Source organism: Pomacea canaliculata, linkage group LG3 (genome assembly GCF_003073045.1).
Source record: "Pomacea canaliculata isolate SZHN2017 linkage group LG3, ASM307304v1, whole genome shotgun sequence".
NCBI classification, from domain to species: domain Eukaryota; kingdom Metazoa; phylum Mollusca; class Gastropoda; order Architaenioglossa; family Ampullariidae; genus Pomacea; species Pomacea canaliculata.
This window is the reverse complement of record NC_037592.1, coordinates 10559774-10584005: the sequence shown is the minus strand read 5'-3', so window position 1 is coordinate 10584005 and position 24232 is coordinate 10559774. Positions and strand designations below refer to the sequence as shown.

Below are 24232 nucleotides of genomic sequence, written 5' to 3'. Positions count from 1 at the left end.
GCCGCAGCACATACAAACTTTCCCAACTTAGCGTCTGCCACGTAGTCGCCATTTTAAAATTCTCGCGAGACGATGACGTAACAGCGAAGGTGAAGGACGGTGTGCGGGAAGCGCGAGTTTTGTTAGAAAGTAAAGTAAATTATGAATTAGTACATGTTGGCATGGCTTCACCCGCAAAGCTTTCATCAAAAAAAGATAATGATATTAAAGGTAATCTTGCGATAAAATGCATTTGTATTCTTCATTTGATGTCGTTAAAAACAGAGCGGGCCTTGGTGAAAAGACAGTCGCTTTACTAGAGCAGCCGTGTGAGACGCGCACGTAGAGTGGTACACGCCTGTGATGCCAAACTTTCGTGAAACAAATGTACCTACTGAAGTACAATACTGAGTCAGGGTTAGACACTTCTAATGACCACGAACTTACGGAGAAGACTATTACGCCCAAGGACCGTATAATCACCCTTTAATTAGTTAATAACTATTACTACTATACTCAGCTCACAAGCTGTATGATCTGAACCTGTTAATGTTTTAATTTATACTGAAAACAGGAGTAAAAAAAGACAAACATCAATAAAGCAAGAGAAGTTATAATCCAATTTTTCTTAATTTCAGAACGTTTGAAAACTTACCTCCTTAGCCACCACGAACATGGGCTAGAGGAAATATTGCAGAGGGATGATGACAATGATCATTATTCCATCACTGTTGAGTAAGATATTATTTTGAGTGAGCAGATATGAACTCACTATTATTTCGTTCTTCCATCTTTTGAAAACTTATAGAAGTTGGAAGAAACTTTTTCTTAAATTAATTAAAATGTCATTAGCATTATTAGAGAAGAACAAAATTTAAGACATTTTTAGTTCTGACAGCATGTTAATAATGGAATTAGAAATGTTTACATTAACAAGTTATAGTTTAATGTACCATTTCTTGAACAGTGCGCTTACCTTGTTTGAAAGTAACATGGAATTCTGCAATATCTTGCTGGGAAAGCCGTCTCACATGCTTGAACTATTTGATCAAGCTATAGTGTCTGCACAGGATCAGATGCTAAAGGGACAATGCAGTGAAAAGTATCAACTGGTAAGTCTTTCATTCCCCTCACCCACTCTACCTCCCCCCCCCCCAAAAAAAAAAAAATAGGGAGAAAAGTTTCAACACTGTAATGCTAAGTGATTCATAACTTTGACTTGAACATTCCTTGTTTACCATCTATGCATTATATACACATCACTTTCACTTAAATTTCAGACTGTTAAGCACAATGTTCATGCTAGAATCATGGCACTTCCTGTGTGTCCTGAGCTAACACGAACCACATTGCCACGAACTGCTGATGTCAACAGCTTCTTATCTGTGACTGGTTAGTACATATAATCATCTGTGTCCTACTTGCTCTAGTTTGGGGTATTCTTGTTTTTCTCATGCATAATCGTATTTGAAAGTTTTTTCTTGTGGCATAGTGGGTTAGTGAATTCTCAATCATCACTTTAGCCATAAAAATACTAGAAATAAAGACTTCAAAAATGTCAGTAGGCGAAAATGATGACCAGTGAACAATCAGCCTTCACATGAGACAAGTGACAGCAGTAATTTTCATGGATGAAAGTTGTCAATAGATGTAATATATATCAATAGCCATAGCAACTGTAACACTAACCAGTAATGTTACCATGTGTTTTGGAAAGGCATCTTTGGATCAGAGAGTGCACTTGAGTGAAGATTTATCAAGCACATTTTTATGGCTTTCAGGGATTTAATACACAAGTTGTAAACAAGCAGGATTGTTTGTAGAATTGTAGCAATGGTAATTTTGAAGATTGGTTTTAGAAAGCAATGCTTGATTCCTAGGGGACTGCAAAAGGATTTTTTCCTCCTACCTGTGAGTGTAATTAAAAAAACGTTTTTTTCACTAGGCACAGTCATTCGAACAACAGTTGTGAAGATGTTGGAATATAAAAAAGATTATCTATGCACCAAATGCAGAAATGTCCTTACTGTGCAGGTATGGCAAAAAGTGATGTAAAATATTTGAATAGCTGATTTTACCAGTAAAAAAATATTTATTTTAATAGGTGTGGAAAGATGACAAATATATAAATTTTGCAGTATTATACAACAGTGGTTCTCAAAATGTGGTCCGCTTACCACTTGTGGGCCGTACACATTAGTCAGGTGGTCCGTGACTGACAGTCATCATATGTCAGCAAAGTGATGTTGAAATTGCCAGATGCACTAATTAGTCCAGTACTGATTTCACACAAGTTTTAATTTTATCGATGTCCAACTGTTTGTTTGCATAAAACGCTTGCTTATTAAGTCTTTATGTTATCCATTACCCTTAGTAGCACAGTGCACTTCTTTATTTTTAATTGTTATGTGTACTTTGCTAAATCTGTAATTTTAGATTACTATATTACTGTCACAAGAAGCTAATTTAGCTTTGAATTATAATGGAATAATTTAAATTTGAAATTCACGGTACAGAGTGTTTTTACGCCTTGATGGTCCGCCATTTTTGTTTACTTTAGTAAAGTGGTCCGAAATAGTTTTGAGAACCACTATTATACAGAATAATACAAGGTGTGTGTGTGTATAAAGTAGACTTGATATCATTCTGTTTAAAAAACACAACTTGGGAACCTGTTTCCCCGACATGTTTAGTGTGAATCAGTTTCATTTCTTCCAAATCATGTTTATTTGTTTCTCAATCTAGACTTTACATTTTTATGTATAATCTCAATCTGTAAATGTGTTATCTTAATATTTATTAAAAATTTAAATCATCAGGCAGAACTAGAGCAGTTTTACACAATTGCCAAGCCTTCTAAATGCTCCAATGAAGTCTGCAATTCAACGAGCTTTCAGTCACTGAATGAAAAAGGTGCTATTTATTGTTTATTATTACTGTGTAACAGTTTTCTGCTTGTATTAATATTTTGCTAGCTAATAACAGCTGTGTTTGCTTAACTGTTTATTAGAACAGGCTAATAAGTTAGCTTTTTCACCTTCAAATGCTTACAGAGCAAAATGTCAGATTTGTGCTGCTGTGCCTGATGTATTTTATTCTAAGTTCACTTTGTGTAAAATGACAGGTGCAGGTCCCGTGAGTTGTCGCAATTATCAAGAAATTAAGATTCAAGAGCAAGTTCAGAGATTGTCAGTGGGTAGCATTCCTCGGTCAATGTGGGTCATTCTGGAGGATGACCTAGTGGACTGCTGCAAGGCTGGAGATGATATCACTATTTGGTGAATCTCCTGTTCATTATTTTCTGAAAGGCATTTTCCTTTAAAATGTGTAATTAATTTTTCTTTATTTTTGCTGCTCAAAATATATTCATTTATTAATCAAAATGGTCTTTTGGTCCTTTTTTCAGCGCTAAACTGTCTGCTCATTTGCTTTAAGAAATCTTTAAAAAAAACAGAGAATTTTTACCCTCCTGAAGTATCACTTAACATGTTTTATTTTGTGGTTTGTGACAAGGCTTATTTGCCTCATGAGAGTTTGCACTAATTATTTAGATTGTTCGCTTCTATAAATGTAGCTGCATTTTAATTGAAGTTGAAATTGAAAACATATTTTCTATGACCTATTAGGCACATGCATCCTAAACACATTTAAAAAGTATTTTAACTCATGATAACCTACAGTTATCTGTTTCAGATTTTTGAATAAATCTGTAGAAAATACTATGTTTATTATGGTTATTTTTTACATGTTATTAAAAGGTATAATGTGAGTTTACTAGTTTTTTGTTTGTTTGTTTGTTTGTTTGTTTGGTTTTTTTTTTGGCAATACAGTGGTAAAGTGTGCCAGCGGTGGAGACCTTTAGCAGAGGAGACAAAGTGTGACATTGAGACAGTACTGCGAGCTAACCATGTTTTGGTCACTAACGAGCAGCGGAGTCGTGTCATGATCACTCAGGAACTGGTAAAAAAAAGAATTCTGGCTTTGTTACCAGCGTTATACAAGAGCTTATAATGATTAAGTGCGAAATTAAATTATTCAATAGGATACAGAGAATGTGCTTATTAGAAGAAAAGGGATCAGTTGAAGAGATTCTAAGCATTTCTAAGACTTAAGTCAAACAGATTTATGAGGAGACTTCAGGAAGCTGTAGATGGCTAGATGATCAAAATACTAGTGACAGCTATTTCAACTAATTATGTAGTCATTCATGAGGCAAAAACGAAGTGGAGACCACATATTAATTTTGAGTGAATCCAGGGAAGTGATCAGTCTTCATAATTAGTGAAAACAATTGAAAGTAAAGTAATAAAAACATGTTGCTTTTTTATTTTGCTAAATGCTAAACAAACAGCATAAAGACCCTGCATGTCTATAGAATGTAGGATTTGAAATGATAAAGTTTTGAATTTAAATGGTTTCATGTAACGTTGATTTGTTTGTGTGCTTTTGCAGAAAGAAGAAATACTGGAATTTTGGAAGAAACATCAGAGCTGTCCATTGACTGCACGCAACCAAATATTGGCAAGTTTATGCCCCCAGGTGTATGGACTATATGTCGTCAAGATGGCAGTTGCTCTTGTTCTAGCCGGAGGAGTTCAGGTGTGTTTGCAATTTAGTTGTTTTGGGGGTTTTTTGGGCATCATGTATTTCATATCAAATAAAGACACAGTGATGTATAGTTTTTCTAGGTTTTACTGTTAAACAGAACTGTGTTGGATTGAAAGAAATTTTGTATTGTTCTTTCCTTGCTTAAAAGTGCATGTAGAAGCAGCCTGAAATTTTATGGTGTCTGTGTAAAGGAGACAAGAAATGCTGATATACCTCCACTCAATTTGCATATACAATTTATATTTTTTTCATATTTTAAATGTGATATTGATTGCACGAAGTGAACCAGAGCTTAGAGAGAATTTTTTATGGCTTCATGTTATTGTAGCCTTTTGGAGAAGATATAAATATATAGTCTGGTTCATCAGTCTTTATTTTGTGTGTGTGGGTGTGGCAGAGGGTAGATGATGATGGATCTTGTGTTCGTGGCGAGCTTCATCTGCTCCTGGTTGGTGACCCAGGTATGTTGTTTCTCAAGTACATGAACAGCAATAAAAATTATGCACACAAAAGTCAAATAGGTGAAACCTGTTTTGCCAATTAGTATTCAGGAAAGGCAGAGTTAAAACTCTCAATAAAGAAGTGAACAAAAGGGTCAAAGAATTGCCTACGTGGTCTCAGCAGTGTTGAAGTGGTCATGTATTTCATGCTTTAATAATTTTACTTGATACAGGGCTTTGAAGTGTACATGGTTATTTTGACCAGCTGAGAGACAATAACCTTATGAAGTTTCACATACTTTCATAGTTATAAGTCAGGTTACTATGCCTGCTAAATTTACAATGTGGTGTTAAAAACTTTTGACAAACATACTGTGTACAGGAACAGGGAAGTCTCAGTTTCTAAAGTACGCATCTAAAATCACTCCCCGCTCCGTGCTGACAACAGGTATTGGCAGTACCAGTGCTGGACTGACAGTAACAGCAGTCAAGGTAAAAGATTAACTTGAGAGACGATATACAGCAATATTTAATGTACATGCTTATTTTTATATATATGCACATGTAAATGCAAGAGTTTAGCCCTCCTTTTCCATTTTCCTTTGTTACCATCACAAGGACTCTGGAGAGTGGCAGCTGGAAGCAGGTGCTCTGGTGCTGGCTGATGGGGGTATCTGCTGCATCGATGAGTTCAGCAGCATCCGACAGCAGGACAAAGCCAGCATCCACGAGGCTATGGAGCAGCAGACTATCAGTGTTGCCAAGGTAAAAATATTGCAGCCTTCATCAGCAAATATTTCTCCTGTTTTGGGGTGCAAGATTTACACAATGGGAATGTAGTACACACGGCATGACTGCCAGTACCTAATGTGGTATGCTGTGCACATATGCATTCATGTGGTTATTGTGTTGAAAAACTTTGATAAAGGATGGTGGCTGAAGATCAATCAGTTCAGTTCATGATATTATTCCATCTCAAGGTTTTTTCCCTTCCTCAAAACCTTTTTTAATTTCATATTTCTTTCAGGCTGGTCTGGTTTGCAAACTCAGCACAAGAACTTCCATTCTAGCAGCCACTAACCCAAAGGGAAAATATGACCCAGATGAGGTTAGTTAAAGTTAGATTTGTTCTTTATTATTTAAGCTCATTATTTTCTTGTTCCATTGATACCAGCCATGATGCAGAATCCATCAGTAACAAGGCGAAAATAGAAATCCCTAAAGTCTGTTTAGCAGATTTGTCTGTTGTCAAAGTTGTTATAGCTTATTGCAATATTTGAACAATATTCCTGCTAGGTCTTCCTCAGCTAGGTTGTTTATTACTATTTTATTGTTACATATCGGTCTGCAGTCACTGAGCGTGAACATTGCCCTGGCCAGTCCACTTCTCAGCAGGTTTGATCTCGTTTTGGTGCTGCTGGACTGTCAGAATCCTGAGTGGGACACCGTGGTATCCAGTTACATTTTAGAGGACAAGGATCCCATGGGTAAGCACAGGACTAAGAAAATCAGTTATACACTTCCAGTAAATATAGTTTCATTCTGTTGTATGAATGTCACTCAGTCCATAAAACAGATTGGATACAGTTTTTTCCATCTGTCTTGAATGCCGTCTTCACATCTTCCATCATAAAGCTGACCTCTTAGACTGTGGGATCATATCTGTCATTTGTGTGTAGGTGACATCGACATCAAGTCTCTGTGGAGCTTAGAGAGGATGCAGGCTTACATGGCCCTTATTAAGACGATCACTCCACGCATGACAGAGAGCGCTGGCCTAGTCCTTCAGGCCTACTATCGCGCCCAGAGAGCTGCAGACTATCGTAATGCTGCAAGGACTACAATGAGACTGTTGCAAAGCATGATACGTCTGGCACAGGGTGAGGAGGCACTCATCATTAACTACTTATTTCTGACTACGAGAAATAATACACGTGCATTGTATCTCACTCCACGTTCTCTACATGCCTAGAGCATCTCCCTTTGCTAGCTTCTTGCATTTTAGGCATATAGAGCATGCTTATTAAAATTCTTGTGAGGGATATTCTTTCATGATCATCTTTGTATTATTGTTGTTATTCAGCCCATGCTCGTCTGATGTTCCGGGATGAAGTACTAGTACAGGATGCAGTTGTTGCTGTAACGATTATGGAATCTTCTATGCAGGTAGATTCTTTTTTACTATATTTCATTTATGCCTGTTACACCTCTTTTAGTCTCAAGATTACCTAATTTACTCCATTTGCAGGGCATTGCTTACAAAGTATCCTTCTGAATGTGTCTTTTGAAACAACAACTTTTAAACGGATTCCACGTGCAAGGAAAAAAAGCAGCGTTTCTATACCTAGAACACCATCCCTCACTAATTCATGACTGTTAGTACATGAGAATGGCTTAATTAATTGACGGAGTAAGGATCACAATGAACAACTACCTGTAGACACCTGGCCGAGTTTGTATTATGTTCCTTAATGCATGTTCATTTATGTAATTGAATATGACTTAAAAGTTGTTTTTTTATGTCAGAGTGCGGCGTTATTGGGAGGTGTCAATGCCCTCCACACAGCATTTCCAGAGGATGCTGAAGAAGAGTATGTTTTGCAAGGTGAGCCTTTGATGTTAAGTGATACACACCAACTGGTGTTGTGTGGAATAACACTGTCCATCTTAAACTGTCTTTAGATTTTTAGGAATTATTTTTTAGACATTTTTAGATTTTTTCAAAACTTTTACTCATCTGTTTTATTTGTTTACTGTTAGCCAGTAACTTGCATTGAGCCTGGTATAAAGTGACAAAAGCACGTTTTAGTACAACTAATTGTTGTTCCATTATTAAAATATGATTCGTGTATAATCATGTTATTTCTGGATCGTATTAGTAAGTCAAACCTTTCATTAGTTAGGAGATGCTAGACTCTGCCTTTAAAGATCACAAACTATTCAACAGCATATACCAGAAGATCAGGGAATAACATTTTAATTTTTTTTTTGCAGAGTGGACTTAATTTAAAAAAAATACAATAAGTCACTAACTGACATAATTTCAACCCAGTGTTCATGCAAACTGTGTCCATGTCTTGATCATTCTCAACGCCGCTATTATTTGTAGTCACAGCTTTGTACCAGTTTACTACATCTGCTCAAAACACTGCGTTTGGACTTGTTGCAGCGGAAATGATCCTCACAAGACTTGACCTGAAAGATTTTTTGGAAGAAGAACTTGCAAACATGGCAGCAATGAAGAAGGCTAGAGAGCAGGTGTCAGGATTATCAAAAAAGGGAGCTGGGGGACCAGCCTCTAGCTCATCTCACTCGCAGAACCCAAGATATTCGCCGTGTCCAACTCAAGACAGGCTGCCTTCAGCTGACATCATTATTATCAGCTCTCAGTCGCAGCAACACACATCAGCAATAGGCAGAGCTGATAGAGATTATGGGACAGAGACAGAACAAAGACACTTAAATGCAGAAGAAGTTAGTGACACAAAGTTGACAAACGAAGAGAGCATAAAGACAGACAGAAGAGGTGTTGGTAGCGCAGAAACGGCGGCAGCGCAAATTGTAAGCGTAGTTATTGAACAGCAGCCTGAAACTGGTGCAGACCTCAGTGAGCTCTCTGGAGGAAGTACTAAGCAGGAAGAGCTTCCAAGTTCCGAATCTCAGAGGTACACTGTTCTCAAAGATGGGGCTGGAGGAGCATCTCAGTCATCTGACTTGGCATCGCATCGCAGACAAACAAGCCCTGAAGGATATACCACACCACCGAAGAGCTTGCAGTCTGCTGAGGATGAGCTGTACGATGTGTCAGATAACCATGAAGTCTCAGGCCTTGCTGACCTTTTCGAGGAAAGTGCAAGTGAAATTTTCGCCAAACCTGTTGTTTCAAATCGTCCTAGCATGCATCCTAAAACTGTTGAAAGAAAAGGATCAAGTAGCAGTGATTCTGAAGACTGTGGCAAACTCCCCCTCATTGAGCACAGTGAGTGTTCCAGATCTGCTGCTGCATGTGATTCATCAGCTCAGTCATGCATCAGTCAGACCATAGAGAAGCGGATTTCCCACCAGGACTCACATGACCATCCCCAGATGCAGATGGACTCTGAAGATGCTACTTCGCTGTCAGTTCCTGCCAACTGCCTACATGCCACAGACATACGCCAGTCTGCACAACTTATATGTGTGAAAAACAATAGCAGGGATCCCAGATCTGCTCCCAGCAAACGCCTCGCTGTCAAGCTGAAGCAACAGATCAACATGCATCGTGAAAACAAAGATCTGGCCTCCAAGCCAGGGAATAGTCTGAGCGAGCAGACGATGGATGGTTTTGGGCAGCACCGCTCTGAAAACCACACAACTGATAATGTTGCAGGAGGTCAAAGAAGGAAGATGGACACTGAGCGTACGGATAATCAGACTGAACCAGATAATCCCACACCACCCTCTTCACGATGGGTACGACTGTCTGAAGCCATCTGTGACCAAGATGAAACGAATACTGAGACAGCTTATCAGCCGTTAAAAAATCTGTCATCTAGGCTCCCTGCAGTAAAGCCCATTCTTCCGAAGCAAGTCTCTGAACTCGTTCCAGCTAGCGACCGCTGTGCCCAGCCAGACGACAAAGTTTCCAAGAACACCCTGACAAAACTCAAACAGTTCTGCTTTCATCCGTCTTCTGCTGTTTCCGTTAAGGCAAGTGAAGGAAGAACCAGGAGTACGTCTTCTACAGAGCAGCATTCAGATTTCACGATCGATGATGCTGAGAAAAATGGGGTAAAGAAAAGCAGAAAACAGCAGGACCCAGATCCAAATGCTAGGAAAGCAGACCAAGTGTTCGGTTCTCCCAAAGAAACCAGAGCCAGCCCTACTGTAGCAAGAGTACCAATACAAGTTTCAGAAAGTGAAGGCATCAGTCATGAAACACGAGCAAGGAAATGCTTTCAGTTGTCAGACAGTAGTGACGACGAGTATGGCCTGGGTGCGGCCACCGTGCTAAAGAAGAAGGCGAAAAGAAAGTGGCTTGAGACCGAGAATGGCAGTGATGATGGTGGGGACGAAGCCATTCGAGACCTGGCGATTACCGAACAATTCAAAAGAAGAAGCGTTAACACGGACTTGTGTTCCGAGTCGTTAAGCCCGAGCGCTGTAAGGCCCAGTGGAGCTCAAGCTGTGCGTCCGTACGGTGGATCTTCGCTCGCAAGCGGCATCGCTCGCCTGGCACAGGGAAAGCAGAGAGAGAAGCCGGGTGAGGGCAGGTGTCAGACACCCAGTGCTCTACTCCAGAGTCAAGACAGCCTGACATTATCGCAGACGGTGGCTACAGACTTCAGCTTCAGCGATTCCGGACACGAAGCCAACCAACATACACGACTTCCGGTGCTCGGCGGTTCGCCCACAAAGAGAGCAACTCTCGGCGACGACCCCAGCAATGAAGCCTTTGGCGGCAGCAGCAAGAGCAGCTCAAGCAAGGCTACTCCCACCTGGCTGCAGAAACTCCACTCTCAGAGGATGTGCCCCCCTTCCGCACATAGACCCCCTTCCTTCTCCGCCTCTGTGTTCGTAACGCAAGACAGCGATGATGACCTAGACCTTGAAGTGGACTTTGAAAAACCTTTCAACCAACAGGCAAAGTCCTGACATGGAGAAGCTGCTGGAAAAGCGTGGACTGACCGTGAATAGGGGAGGGAGTATTAGTGTCGGTAAATTCTCGCTGTCAGAGGGAACAGACTGAGTGGTCACGTGGTTCTGTCATCTGCCAGCGAGGTGTGGAGTTATAGGCTGGTGGTATAGTGTCTTGACAGCTGTCAAAATTTGCTAATGTCTTCTGTGTACTTCATAGTGTAACTTTATAACTCTTTGTGGAAATGTTTAATTTGAAAAACTTAAGAAAAATTTATCTGTGATAATAATATACACGAATATCTGAATAATCATTCTTTGTCTAGATTCTTTTTCATCATCCATTTTAGAAATTCTTGTTCGGTACCCACCGGCGTGCCAACGTTCGCATGTTTGACAGTCCGACAGCGCGTGTTCATCATTTTCACTCCTTTGTGATTATTGTTGCTGATATTCTGCATACCTTACCTTATCGATCAGTAATGGGCGTCTTGCGAATTTGACAGCTGTTGCGTGAATTGATTTTTATTCTTAGCGTTTTACAAGCCAGGTATATGTGGGTGGGTGTGCTGAACACTTTGGGGTGTGTGTCGCCGTTTAGCTGTGATGGAGAGTATGAGTATAGCAGAAACAACAGTTAAACTACAGCATCGCCAGTCCCATGACAGAAGTGACGTTTCTAGTAAGAAACCATAACTATTGTATGAAGAGGTGAAGCTCGTGCAGGGTATCGCGCGATGTCAAGAGAACGCAGAAGTGTCGGTCGCCCACGCAGCCCTCGAGTGATGAGACAGAGTGCTGCTGGGTCAAAAGTGAAGACTGAAGTCATGAGCTACCCGTGTAGTGCACGTGTGTTTGTGTGTGTGCGTGCGCCTGCACACGTCACAGTGTTGCGTAACACACTTGTGGTACAGGGACTTGACAGCTGTGAAAATTTACTGCTGTCTTCTCCGAACCTCATTCTGCTGACGAAGACTACTTCGGGATCAAGTACGCACCGAATGTCCGCTAAGAATGTCGAGTGGATGATGTTCAGGGGTGCAGTGGCTTTAAGACCATTCGTAGCTACGGACGAACCGTGGGAAAGTTTTTCCATGATAGCTACCTTCGCCAAACTTTATATTTGTCCGGTCAGGTAAGGGCTTTTGTGGGACAGTCAACAATAGGCGGGGTGTGGGTCTTGGTGGAGCAGTAAAGTTGCAGAGACGGAAAGCGGGTAGACAAATGGTAAGTGCATCGAAAACATGGAGATTTGATATCCGTGGGGTACATCATACTTGAGTCTTAGAAGGGGTGTGTGTTGGGGGAGCGAAGCAGAGGCGATGTGCATCCCCCTTCCTCATAGACAAAGATGGGTTGCTAACTCCTCACCTCAGTCCCGAACGACCGAGAAAGGTTGGGTATTATTTTTAGTTTACCTTACATAGTTGCCGGGTGGGTGAATACCGGTTGTCATGCGAATCTGACCCTGTCCCCAGCACATGACTGGAAATAGGCGAATTGCGAGTGACACAGACTATATATTCCGGTCATTCTGAAACTAGGGGAACTAGGGATGCCGAGTAGTTTAGTGGCTAAAGCATTTGCTTGTCGCCACTGGGGAAGCCACAGACCCGGATCCCGTCTCGGAACACTGTATGTTGGTTTGGTTGGTTTCCACCTCGAGGTGATTTCGCACTGTGTGTAGCGGGTGTGAGGAAGCCCTGACTCCCAGCCCTGGGGACAGGTGTCAGATACAGAGTGTCTCGAGACGAGATCTGAACCCTGAGTTTCTCACTGTAGACTAGTGACAAGCGAGTGTTGTAACCACTACACTACCGGAGCCCCTCTCTCTGTGACACCTGTTTGCAAGGCTGGCCGTCAGGGTTTTTTCTGAGTGTTCTGGTGTTCCTCGCACTCCTCCCCTTGTAGTCGAACTCACCCTAAGTGGAGGCAATTACCCGCTGCACTACATAAGTTCCTGTAACAGCACCTGCGTCAGTCTGCTAAAATCGAATCTTTTCATGTACGACTTTTATTGTTTGTCAGCCATGGGGGAGTCTGCTCTCAATATGTTTTGTGCTTTTATACCCTGACAAGCTGACGACAGCCAAGCTTATTTTAGAAGAAAGATTGACTTTGTCTTACAACCCACCCCAGCCCCTGGCCTTTGTGTTACTTCTTTCCTTCCGACAGTCACCTTAGATAATGATAATTCAGGGGCAACAATGTCAACCATTCCTTTTCCACAACGATGGTCATGAAGTTCATTTCTGATAATGAAGCTCGATATCCGGGGATTGACAAACATCACCTCTAGGTGGAAGCACATTCCTACCACTGGAAGCTGGTTTGGTGAACCTGACATCGGTGCAGACGTCTTGTCTTGAAGAAAGACAGCAGTTGGGAGGAGAGGAGAAGGGGAGGAGGGTTGTACCTGGTATTGACGACTAGTCCTCGCCTGCAGACGAGACAAACTGCGGGACGTAGCGACAACGGGTTCTTTCTTTCCGGGGGGTAACAGGAGAGGCAGCCTTCCTGAACACATCGATTCTTCCCGAATGATTGTCTCAGTCTCTTCAAGTTACGAACTTGTTTACGATGAGAGATAATTACGGCAAACAGTAAATATTACCTCCCTTGCAAGCACATCGATTGTGTAGGGCGGCTCCCCCTCCCCCCGCCTCCACTCAACCCCCCTCCCCCACTCAGCATGCGAACTACGCAGCTACGACTCTCGACATTGTGGAGGGGAGGAGGAGTTGGAGGAGCTCTTCTGCCGACAGACTGCGATCATTTATTCGTTTGTCGCGCGTGCGAGTAGTCGACTTGTAGTGGCTTAGCTGGGAGAGAAGTCCGTGACAAGAAGCTAAGGGCAAAGCCAGTCGGCAGCCATCATATATATATATGTATATGTCTACCCATCTCTGCCTGCATTGGACTGAAGGGCCGCGTGACAGTCATACCTGCTGCACGTGACTTGGCCAGTTGGCGGTACACGTCAAACGTTTATTGCGTGCACTCACCTGCAGCCAGCGTGGACCTACCTCTACCGTGGCTCTTGTATCACAGGCGACAGGTAACCATGTTTTCTTCTCATTCATCGAGGATTACTCGCTGTTGAGTTGTTTTGAACGTAGTCTGCCATGTTAGCGAGACTTGACAAAGCTACTAGCTGGGGAAAGGGGATGTTAGGCTGTAATTGGTTGTTGGGGTGGGAGTCGGGGGAATATATTATTCGCTTAGCTTTTAACTTTATGAATTTAACCAGTAGGTTCCTCGAGAAATTTAAAATCCCGCTCTTTGTGCTTCCGTCGTGTCGATAAGTTATCCTGTCGTTGGTGGGCGGTCCAGTGGTACAACGGTTAGCGTTTGTCACCACTACAGTGAAGATTTGCTGTCCTGCGTTCAACTCCCGTCTCGGGTACGCTGTTTTTTTCTCTGTGTGTGTGATGCCTGTTTACAGGGCTGCCTGCCTTGTGATATAGTCTTGTTGCTGGCTCGGCGTAAAATACCGATTCCCCTTCCTCCTCCCTTCTTGTCGTTGGTTGGTTGGCTTTTCACTAAAGGTCCTTAACTAGATAAGTTTGGCAAAGTTTTATGTTTTGCTAACTTGTGCAAACCTTCGTTCACATGTGCTCGGTTAAGGAAGGGTTTGTTACAACGGATTGTTTCGTCGTTACCTGGGACTCGTCGTGTATTAACGGTTTTTCTGTGTGTGACGTCATTGCTCTTTGGCTGCACCAGTGCGCAGCGTATTGATTGCCGTGCGTCGGCGAGTAGCCATGTTGTTTGACTTACAGGTGGAAGTCGTGATTGTCATGTTTTCATTGATTTGATCATGCAACAGAAAGATGATCTCACATCACAGCATCACAAGCTTCCAGTGTGTTCTCCTCCCACCGGATCCAGCATGCAAGGGGAGTAAGACAGGGCGAGGTCATTGCGCACTTACCGTGACCTGTAAAACAAACAAGATAAGAGGGAAATCAATAAACAGTACACAAAAATGTCGCTGCAGTTTATGCTGGTCTGTTAACTTGCTGCCATGTAGGTCATGATAACACAGGCACCCCATCCTAACTCTCCCTCTCTCGCCCCACTCCAATGTTTTTGTGTGCGGCGATAACAGACGACGGTGACCAGACGTCAACAACGGTCTCACTGGGTCCAGCGGTACTCGAGGTAAACGTCCCCGGTTAAAGCAAGACGCAAGGTTGCCATGGTTACGAAGCATGCAAAGAGTGCGCGCTCGCTCTCTCATACCTGGCCGTTCATCAGGTGTCGCTGGGTGTGAGTCGTGAGGTCAGAATAACACTACAGGTGCGTTGAGACCCCCCAGTGCCTTGCAAGACTCGCCTACCCTCCCGAGGCATGTGTGTAAGAGTGTAGTGTGGCTATCGACTGGAGTCGTCACGTGACCGCTCACACTACAAGGACCACAATTAATCGGGTAAGTATCCTGGGTGCGGTATGTCAAGACGGAGTGGATGTCACACAGTGGTTATGAGGAGGATGATTAGTTTTTGGGTGCTGGCTGTTGGCGGATGGAGACGGTGGCTGGGGGTCCGTTACCTCTGAAACTGTCCGCTGACGTCATCAAGGTGAGAATTGCCACGTGCGTGTCAGGCGCGTACAAGGTGGGGAGGTGAAAAGCCGGACAACCTGCCACAGGCAGCCTTTAGTGCGCTCTGTGACATGAACTCTCAGGTGAAACATGCTGCCAATCAATGCCGATATATCCGTGGGGGAGAAAGGTGGGTGTGGGGGAGGGGAAGTAGTAGAGAATTAAGTTCATCATCGAGAGTTGCGCTAAATCGCGTGCAAAACTCGATACCACGTAAGTCATATCCCACTAAAACTGAGCCCAAGTGGGATAAAAATGAGATAAAACAACGCACAGTAGAAGTTTTAGCGAAGAATAGAACTTTTTTAAAAGGATGAAAACTGTTTTTTTTTTTTGTTTTTTTTTAAAATTTGCTTCAATGTGGTCTTTTACCTGTCACATTCTGTCTGCAAGCCAGCACACCTTCACCTATCGCAGGTCCTCTACCCCCTATACTAGGCTGCCTCTTTTGGGGGATTCAAGAAGCAGTTTCAAACTCATCTCTTTAAAAGACTTATTTGCTAGCATCTCACCTCAGCACCTCATTGTACTGTTTTGTTTGATCAGCGGTTGTGTGTACAAAAGTCCCAAGTCTTAGAATGTAGGAGACACTCTTATGTCAATTAAGCATTCTTCCTTCGAAGTTGTGCTTCTCATTTATTTTATCAAGTAGAATTTGGAAACAAAAACTAGCAAAATCCGAGATGCATCCCCTGTGTATAAATCTTTAGGCCGGTACCAACATTACAACAATACAGACTTTGCAGACCTGTATTTATGGTTTCGATAAACTTGACAATTACCTGCAGCACCACAGACGCTCCGGTAGCAGCACCTGCGTCAGTCCGCCAAGATCGAATCCTTTCATGGACAACTTTTATTTTTCGTCAGGCCGATGGAGAGAGGGAGGAGCCGTCTTCAGTATGTTTTGTGTTTTTATGACCTGACAAGCTGACGACAGCCAAGCTTATTTTAGAAGAAAGATTGACTTTGTCTTACCCCACCCCAGGACTTTCTGTTACTTCTTCCCTTCCGACCTCAGATAATGATAATTCACGGGCAACAATGTCGTCCATTCCTATTCAGCAAAGATGGTCCAGAAGTTCATGTGTGATAAGGAGGTGCAATATGCGGGGAAAATCACTGAGAAAAAATTTGAGAGAGCAGAGGTTTTCTTCCTTGTGTTATCTTTCAAGGTGTTATAATTATCACTCCTCCGGCCCTCCACCCAGTCGAACTCCAAGCAGTTGTCTCGTGTTGGGACCTCGCTGACAGTTGCAGGTCACGTCAGTCCATGACAAAGTGGGGAAACCACTCACTGCTGAAACAGTGTTAAAGGCAACTTTCCGAAAGAAGGAATGAGGGGAAATGGACTGATACTCTTGACGCCGCCACAGTGATATGTAAACTTGGTTAGTCCCCCTCACTTCCCCTTATGTATGTACCCGTACGCTGACTGCCATGTTATCGTCTGACCCCCAGCTGTGGACCAGCAGGTCATCGGAGGTCAACTACCTCCCGCGTTTGTTAAACAAGAAGATTGCCAAGATGTTTTGTACACTATAGCAGGTAGCGATCAGCGTTGACCCGAGAGGTCACAACACAAACTATTTCCCCTGTGCATGGATTTCTCCTGTGAACGCCTTCAACTGGGATTCTGACGTCAGCGTTGGACAAAACATTTTGTTCTAATCCAGATTATTCAGTAAATGACATACCGTGATGTCAGTGAGCCGAAATAGTGAAACACCTTTTCTAAGAACATGATCAAACACTACTGGTTGAAGGTCTCTCTACCTTTAGCTCGCTTTCTCTCCTCCCTCAGCGTGTTCATCATAATATTCATCCCTTTCTTTCTCTCTCTCTCTGTGGTGTGAGAGAGTGAGTGTGTGTGAGTGACTGCAGGTCATACTGATGTATGCGACGAGGCTAGAGAATACTATGACCAAACACATATAGAATTGCTTTAATTTCTGTATCAGGTGTTTTTTCTTCGAAAGAATTCGCAATGTCTGCAGCTACAGTTTATTTGAAGACCAAGCTGCGAGAAGCACCAGTTCACTGTCTACTCATTTATCATGTTCTCAGCTCCACAACACGTGACCTCAGACAGATGTGACTCGTCCCTGCTCCCTGACAGCTGGTAGCAGACCTTTGATGAGTAACCCCTATATGACGGCCCTCAGGGATAAGAAACAGCTGGCAAACAAATGTGATGATCATCACCGAACACTTGATGACTGCTTATGGGATCTTGCTTGTCTCGTTCTTCTTTCACCGTTAACAGGCACTACGACTCCGAGGTCATCAGGTGGGTACCCTCAGACAACCTACACAAGTTTTGATGTTGGTGCTGTTGCAGTTTTGTTTATTCTTTATACAATTTAAATAAATTAGTGGTTAAAACTAAATCAGGGTTTTATTTATTTCCTTGTGTTGAAATAAATCAGGAGTAACAACTAAACGGTTTGTTTTTGCTTCCTGTGGACTTGTGACCTTTACAAAGTTCGCTTCAGACATGGTAAAGAAAGATTATTACCCTCTGCAACTAAAACTTGAATTATTTGCTCCAAAATTCAATAAAAATCCTTTCCGATGCAGATTTTGCTGACGTCGGTGACGAGCAGCTGTGGGGGAGGGTGGGAGGGGGAGGGCAGGGTTATCTTCCCGACTGTATTGACCAACTAATCGTTGCAGACGATCAAAGAACATCTTAGCGACCTGATTTCATCTGTCTTATTCGAACTGCGAGCGTCTGATTTGATTTGCGGGCTGCTGTTCTGAATTACGAAACCTCGCCAACCCTCACTGCAGCTGCCTCTGGGTTTTATATTATTATTGTTTGTTATGTTTGATAATCTCGAGGTGCGCTGCAGAAAAGTCGGCCAGCCTCCGTTCAGACATTGACCGACACGATATGTCACGAAAACCCTCGTCATAGTCAAAATCTGAACTGAACCCGAACTGTAAGCCCCCAGCCACATGCCTTCGTTTGTGTTTGGAAAAAGAAAAGTAAATATTATCTCCATAAAAACATTCCAACACGAGATATCGTGTGACACCAAACGCCGTGCAGTCGCTGAGTAAGGTGAACGATGCAGGTCTACAGAATTAATGATGGGATGCGCCAGGTGGTGGTTTAAGAACTGCGGAGAAAAATGGATTTCCTAGTGGGATCTGATCGTTAAAGCTCCGCCATGTCCCCTCCCCCTTCAGCCCCCCAAGTGAGTGAGCTGAGCTCAGTACAAGATATTGTTTCTCCAAGTCATTACATTTCCAAAACGTGATCAGAATTGTGACGAAAGACCACGGGTACATCTAATTATAATAGGTTGTTTACCTGTCTTGATAACATAGCTAATTAGCAGCTTCTTTAACTGTCTTGATGACGTAGTTGTAACCGTTGGCTTTAGTGACGGCGCTGTCTCCTCATGGTGACATTTGGACTCCTGTATCTCGGGAACGCGAAAAAAAATTTTTTTTTTTTTAGTGTGCTTGTTTATTTGTTTAGAAATATGTAAATCGCTGGACATCAAATTTGTTATTACATTAGACAGGCCACAGTGAGAAAGACCACATAAGGCTGGTATCTTAAATTAGATTTTTGTTCTTTTTCCTTTTTTTAGCTTCTTTCTTTCTTTTTCTTTCTTTTTTTCTTTCTTTCTCGCGGTTTGTTGTAAACTTTCGTCCCCAGGCCAGTGAATTAGACACGGACGTGACGATACATGCTGATAAGGCAGTGCGCAGCAGTTGTGGAATAATTTATTGCAAACTGTCGGTGGTAAGCGCACATATAATTATACAGAAATCGACGTGTGAGGTTTATAACACTATTCTGTAAGTGCTCAACCAGTCGCGATTTTTGCAGGACCTGAACCTTCCCCTTACATAGCGAGAAATTCGCCCTGAATAGTTAGTTAAGACTTGAAAGTGCAGAACAATAATGGATTTAATGAAGGTACAGTTCTGCGGGCTTATTGTCATCTAAGTACCTGAGCCTGACCCGTTCAAATGATGTACTCAGTGCAATATGTGTCCTACAAATGTGGGGTGGGCTACGAGCCTGAAGTTTCGTGTCTCCTTTACATATTAGAGAGACGCCCCATGCATTGTAAATGTCGATGGATACTTTGTGAAATCCAACCACGAACCCGTTGATCCTTTGAAATTTACCGACCTTTCAGAACTGATTGAACTCGTTCAGCATGTCATGTAGAGTAGCCGTGCTTGCTTGTTGAAGTGGTGGAGCAATATTTTTCACAACCCTGAACATGCATAACCGAATTTTTTTAAGGTTGAGTACTTTAAAATATGCATTTTTATTGTACAACATGGCGAGTGTGCCTGTGCTGAATGTTTAGAACTGAACCTGTGGTAACGATATTTAGCGCCAACCTGAGTCTTGTTTGTTGCTCGTGTGTATCTGTGCTAAAGGTGTTGAGTGCAAAACTTCATGTTTCTGGGTGTTGGTCGTGCAGAACCTACCCGGTGCTGTTCAGCATGGTGGATGCCGAGGCCGTGCTGAGGGAATCGCCAGCGGGAACCTTCTTTCTGTACAAAGATTTTGAGACGGACAAGCTCTACCTCTCCGTCAGGTTCGTGTACAGAACTGTGGTAACCTCTGTTTAGTAAAGGATGGAAACCTGAAGTCAAGGGAAATATGTTTGTTACTTTTTATTGGGTACTTGCAGAAAGTTAAGGACAGGTAATCTCTGCCATATTTTAAGGACATGGAGGTGTACCCGGGGACAGGTAAAGTGTATGTTTTAATTTTATGTGTGGGTATAAATCCTGGGACAGATAAGATGAAGGGGGCAGTTTCTGACGTGTAGAGACTTTGAGCTGCATATATCATCTTTTTCCCCTCTTCTCGATCTTTCTAATTTATCCACCCTTTCTGCCAACATCTGTCATAAAGCTGTGCGCTCTACTATTGCTCACCTGTGACTGATGATAACGCGCTCGGGTGGGGGAGGAGGTGGTGATGGCCCTTTTACACCTGAGGTTGTTGCTTTATGTGGAGCTCATCCTATGCACATCGCATTTAAAATGGTGATTACGATAGTGGTGTAGAAGGGTAGAACTGGTGACAGTAACTAACAGGAATGTGTCGTTTGCTATTCGGCTGTGTTCCTTGTTTCGACTTCGTAGCATCTCCCTCCCTCATGCACACACGCACGTTCTTCACTAGAATGAAATGCGAACAGTATACTTTTATATTCTGCCCTTGTATGTTTATACATATTTTGGCGACATGCGAAGTGGGTTTAAAAGGGAAAAGTCTTTGCAGGCTGACCAGCCAGATTCGCCACCACCGGATCACGGAGGTGCATCACTTGTTCTACCTGGAAGGACAACCCTACCCGTATCTCGACTCCATCATCTTCTATCATCGTCGCCACAAGCTTTGCGGGATGCGGTTGAAGCAGCAGGTGATGTACTCCTGTGTGTTGTGTTTAAGTAACTTGTTATCTTCTCACGGTGCTAGTGGTCGTTTCTTCGTTCTTACATTCAATCATGTTGCATTGTTGCTTTTTCCTCCTTTCAGACGACATTGTATCATACATTTTTTCAAGGGTAACTGTTAATCCTTCGTGAGTTTACAGCTTATGTCCATCTCTGGAGATTGGGGAACTTCTGTTATTCCTTTGGTAACATTTTACCCTTTATTCATGTCCTTAGACAATAGCATTTCTGTAATTAATGTCATCGTGACTTCACTGCTTAGTCACATTAAAGACAGTCTGTCACATAAAGTCTTTGGTCGCATCTTGTAGAGTGTAGACTATGCTATTCCTGTTAAGCACAGATGACTGTTATTCCTGTGTTATTTCACTACTCATTGGATACCTGATTGGATAACTGTTATTTCCTACTGAATTCTCAGGTTACTGTTATTTTCTCATCACTGTCAGTTGCATATTGCGCTCACATCGAACAGCTCTTCTTCTTTGTTGTTGTTGTTATCTGATCATTGCTTCTGTTAAACTTACTAAAGAAATGCTTTTATGAAGCTGCTGTACAGGTTTAAGACCGTCCACTTGATGGGTGGGTGCATGTGGGTCGGTGGGTGGGTGTGTCGGAGGTTAAGTGTGAGAGAGAAGCGGAGCAATACATCAAGTCAGTTCGCAGGAAGTTAGAGGTTTATTTCTTTACCAGGTGTGTCCGATGTTGCAGGCTCACCTGAGCGCCCGTGTGGTCAAGGCCTTCTCCCAGAAGGTGGCTGCGGCGAACAGCAACCTCCCACAGCAACCCCCGTCCCTCCCACCCTCCACCCGCGCGACTGCTAGCGCCAAGCACTCTCGTAACAGTTCCTTGTCATCGCTCATCACGTCGTCCTCGGACTCGACAGTGAACGCACGTCTCTAGCAAGACACGTGGGAATGGAGGAGCAAGAAAGTGGGATGGAGGGGGTGGTCCTGCCCACCTGATGACCTCGTGATGACGGGGGACATGGATGTTCTTTAGTCTTGCAGCTAATCATGCGTTTCATCAACTTCGGCAGCGAAAAACTTGTGTCGTGGAGAGAATTTGATGTTTTCCTTGTCGACTGGTCCTATTTATTGCTTCTTTGCTCGACTATCTTACTTATTATGTGTCCTCCAAGTTGTTGAGAAAATCTTCTCAAACATATTATTGTGAAAGATTATGATCCCATAGGGTCGGCAGAGGTTGGTACCTACAAGAATACCGCAGGCTCGCAGTATGTTGTGAAGACAGATGTGTACTACGATGCTTGACATCCACAGTGAGCCAGACTGTCGAACGCTTGGAAGGGAATCGATGTTCAAGGGACTAAGAAAACATCCTTTGAAGGAGTTACGACTGTCGGGAGAATCCTACTTCCTAATGCATGAAGATCTGATCTCCACAGTATTCATGTTGCATTTATGACTTCATAGTTAATTCATTGTGCCTATGCCCAGTTTTCTGCTTAACAAATGAAGGGATGAATGGGTAGAGAGAATCAGAAGGATGCCCGGATCGCATCTGTCACTGTGTCGGATTCTGTAAATAATTAGATGTTCCTGCAGAGGAATGCTTCTGAAAGGAGTCAGTCTGATTCCGTGGTTCTGTTCACAGCAGGCGCGATAGTTATTTCGAGCGCGGGTAAGTCGTTGCCCGGGACAACATGGGGAACTCGAGGACAGGCACCTTTTTCCAAAATTATAAAGTGGATTCCAGACCGTGCAGATGTTGTTTTACCGTCGTTATGAAACAGTGGCAAAGGTGCCATGTGATAAGGACACGTGGAGCAGTGTCCGTGGGGTTTGGACACCGCGTTGCTTGACCTCCCCATTTTGCCCTGGAGAAACGACTTGCTCTCGCTTCAAAACTACGGCCCCAGTCTGATGGCTTCAGGTAAACGTTCTCCTGTTTACATTGATTGTTGGAAAACTGTTTGATATGGCTCTTACCTATGTCTTTCCTTGACCGAGGAAGCAATTGGAGAGGTGGCCTTAATATTGACTGGCATCGATAAGGAATATTTTCAGAAATAATGGTTTTGTGCTCATAAACAATCTTATAGGATCGTTGTAAATACATTTACATGACACACGGAAGGGAGGAGAGCTCTAGTTTTTCTCAACTTTAAACCATCTGTGAGTAATGCAGCGCATTTTGTACTTCACAACGTGTAAGCACAGACTACAGATCTGAGTTACCAAATAACGGAGACCGATTATTATCTGTAACTTCAAAGATATTTCAACTATAAAAATGTTCTGCGGCAATCTGCTTAGAAACGAAATTAGTGATTGGGACATTTTGTTAATTTATTGTACAGAAATAGTCCAATAGAAAAATTGTGTTGTAACATGGCTCAAGGACAGTGGATCCGTGGTCCTGTGATGGGAGTTTGTGTTTATTACCTGTATTACTAGGTTGTGCTTACAGATGCATGATACACGAATAGTTGTTGCACAATGCATTAAATATTAATGTACCATCACACTTTTGTTGTTTTCCTTTCTAAAATGGTTTGAAGGAATAACTGCATGTGTGAATTAAAACAATTTTAAAATAACATTGCTGTAACATGATTAAGATATTTTCTGTGTAACTTTCATTGATTCTGTGTACCGTGCCGAGCATGACGGGTTGTTTCCTGATTGAAACCTGGTGACATGCTATGAGATGGTTCGTATTGTTTATCTTGCATGCCACTAGTCAAAGGCTTAATAACAGTGCAAATGTTTTTTCCAAGGAATTTTTGTTAATTTCAACTTTACGTATGTTTTTACTTACAGAAAACATTAAGGGGCAAAACAAAAAAGGAAAACTCACAATCAGACACTGGACAGAGTCAGACTGAAAGGCTAACAATGACACAAGTATACATTTGTATACTATTGCATTTTCAATCAAACTGCTTTCTGATGGACATAAAATTAATGAATAAGTTAGAATCCAGCATACCAATTTAGAGAGGTTGAACATAAATAATTTGCCTTTTTATAAGTAATGCAAAACTGACTGGGAGATAAACCAAATGTCTGTTCTTCAATGTTATTGAGTGGGGTTTCTTCCCTTCCAACTAGGGAACTTTTTCTTGCTTTCTGTAAATATTTTAGAAGACGTTCAAAACAACTAAATATTGCCAAAATTACTACAAAACTGCAAAATTATCCGGATAATCATTTATTTCTAATTCTTTAAAATTGGGCATTAACTAAAAATATTTTTACATCTTTTCGCCTTATGATTATAAATCATGAAGATCATATACTATGATCACAAAATGGTAGCAGATACCGAAACAGAATCTGACAAAAAGAGAATCCTATCACAAACACATCTTTCCATGAAAAGATGGTTCTTCTTCAGCCTTAAAGTACATATTGATACGAATAGTCATTTAAATTATTTTAAATTAAATTTAAATTATTGCTAAAACTTCACTCACAAGTTTACCAAGCTCTGTTGAACGTTTTGAAAAAGGTTTCAGTTGATACTGTCAGTTACGCCAAGCTGAAATAAACATACCAAAATGTATCATGTA

General features: G+C 42.3%; 1 protein-coding gene across 1 annotated transcript; it reads left to right on the top strand.

The window, feature by feature from the left end:
• The first annotated feature begins 29 nt into the window (after nt 1–29).
• Nucleotides 30–23182, top strand: LOC112559487. Its single transcript, XM_025230782.1, has 22 exons — nt 30–210; nt 618–714; nt 947–1091; nt 1260–1371; nt 1925–2013; nt 2799–2892; nt 3104–3257; nt 3810–3939; nt 4432–4578; nt 4985–5048; nt 5410–5519; nt 5646–5792; nt 6055–6135; nt 6379–6514; nt 6707–6907; nt 7111–7193; nt 7554–7632; nt 8197–10787; nt 17317–17539; nt 19707–19823; nt 20519–20660; nt 21406–23182. The coding sequence occupies exons 1-18, from the start codon at nt 162–164 to the stop codon at nt 10659–10661; spliced, it is 4383 nt and encodes a 1460-aa protein (XP_025086567.1). The 5' UTR covers nt 30–161; the 3' UTR covers nt 10662–10787; nt 17317–17539; nt 19707–19823; nt 20519–20660; nt 21406–23182.
• The last annotated feature ends 1050 nt before the right edge of the window (nt 23183–24232 follow it).

What these genes read in the sequence shown, in the direction of transcription:
- LOC112559487 (XM_025230782.1), top strand. Translation starts at nt 162, where the DNA reads ATGGCTTCACCCGCAAAGCTTTCATCAAAAAAAGATAATGATATTAAA. An exon ending in GGAGATGATATCACTATTTG is followed by an intron (nt 3,258 to 3,809) that starts GTGAATCTCCTG and finishes TTGGCAATACAG; the next exon opens with TGGTAAAGTGTGCCAGCGGT. An exon ending in GCTCCTGGTTGGTGACCCAG is followed by an intron (nt 5,049 to 5,409) that starts GTATGTTGTTTC and finishes TACTGTGTACAG; the next exon opens with GAACAGGGAAGTCTCAGTTT.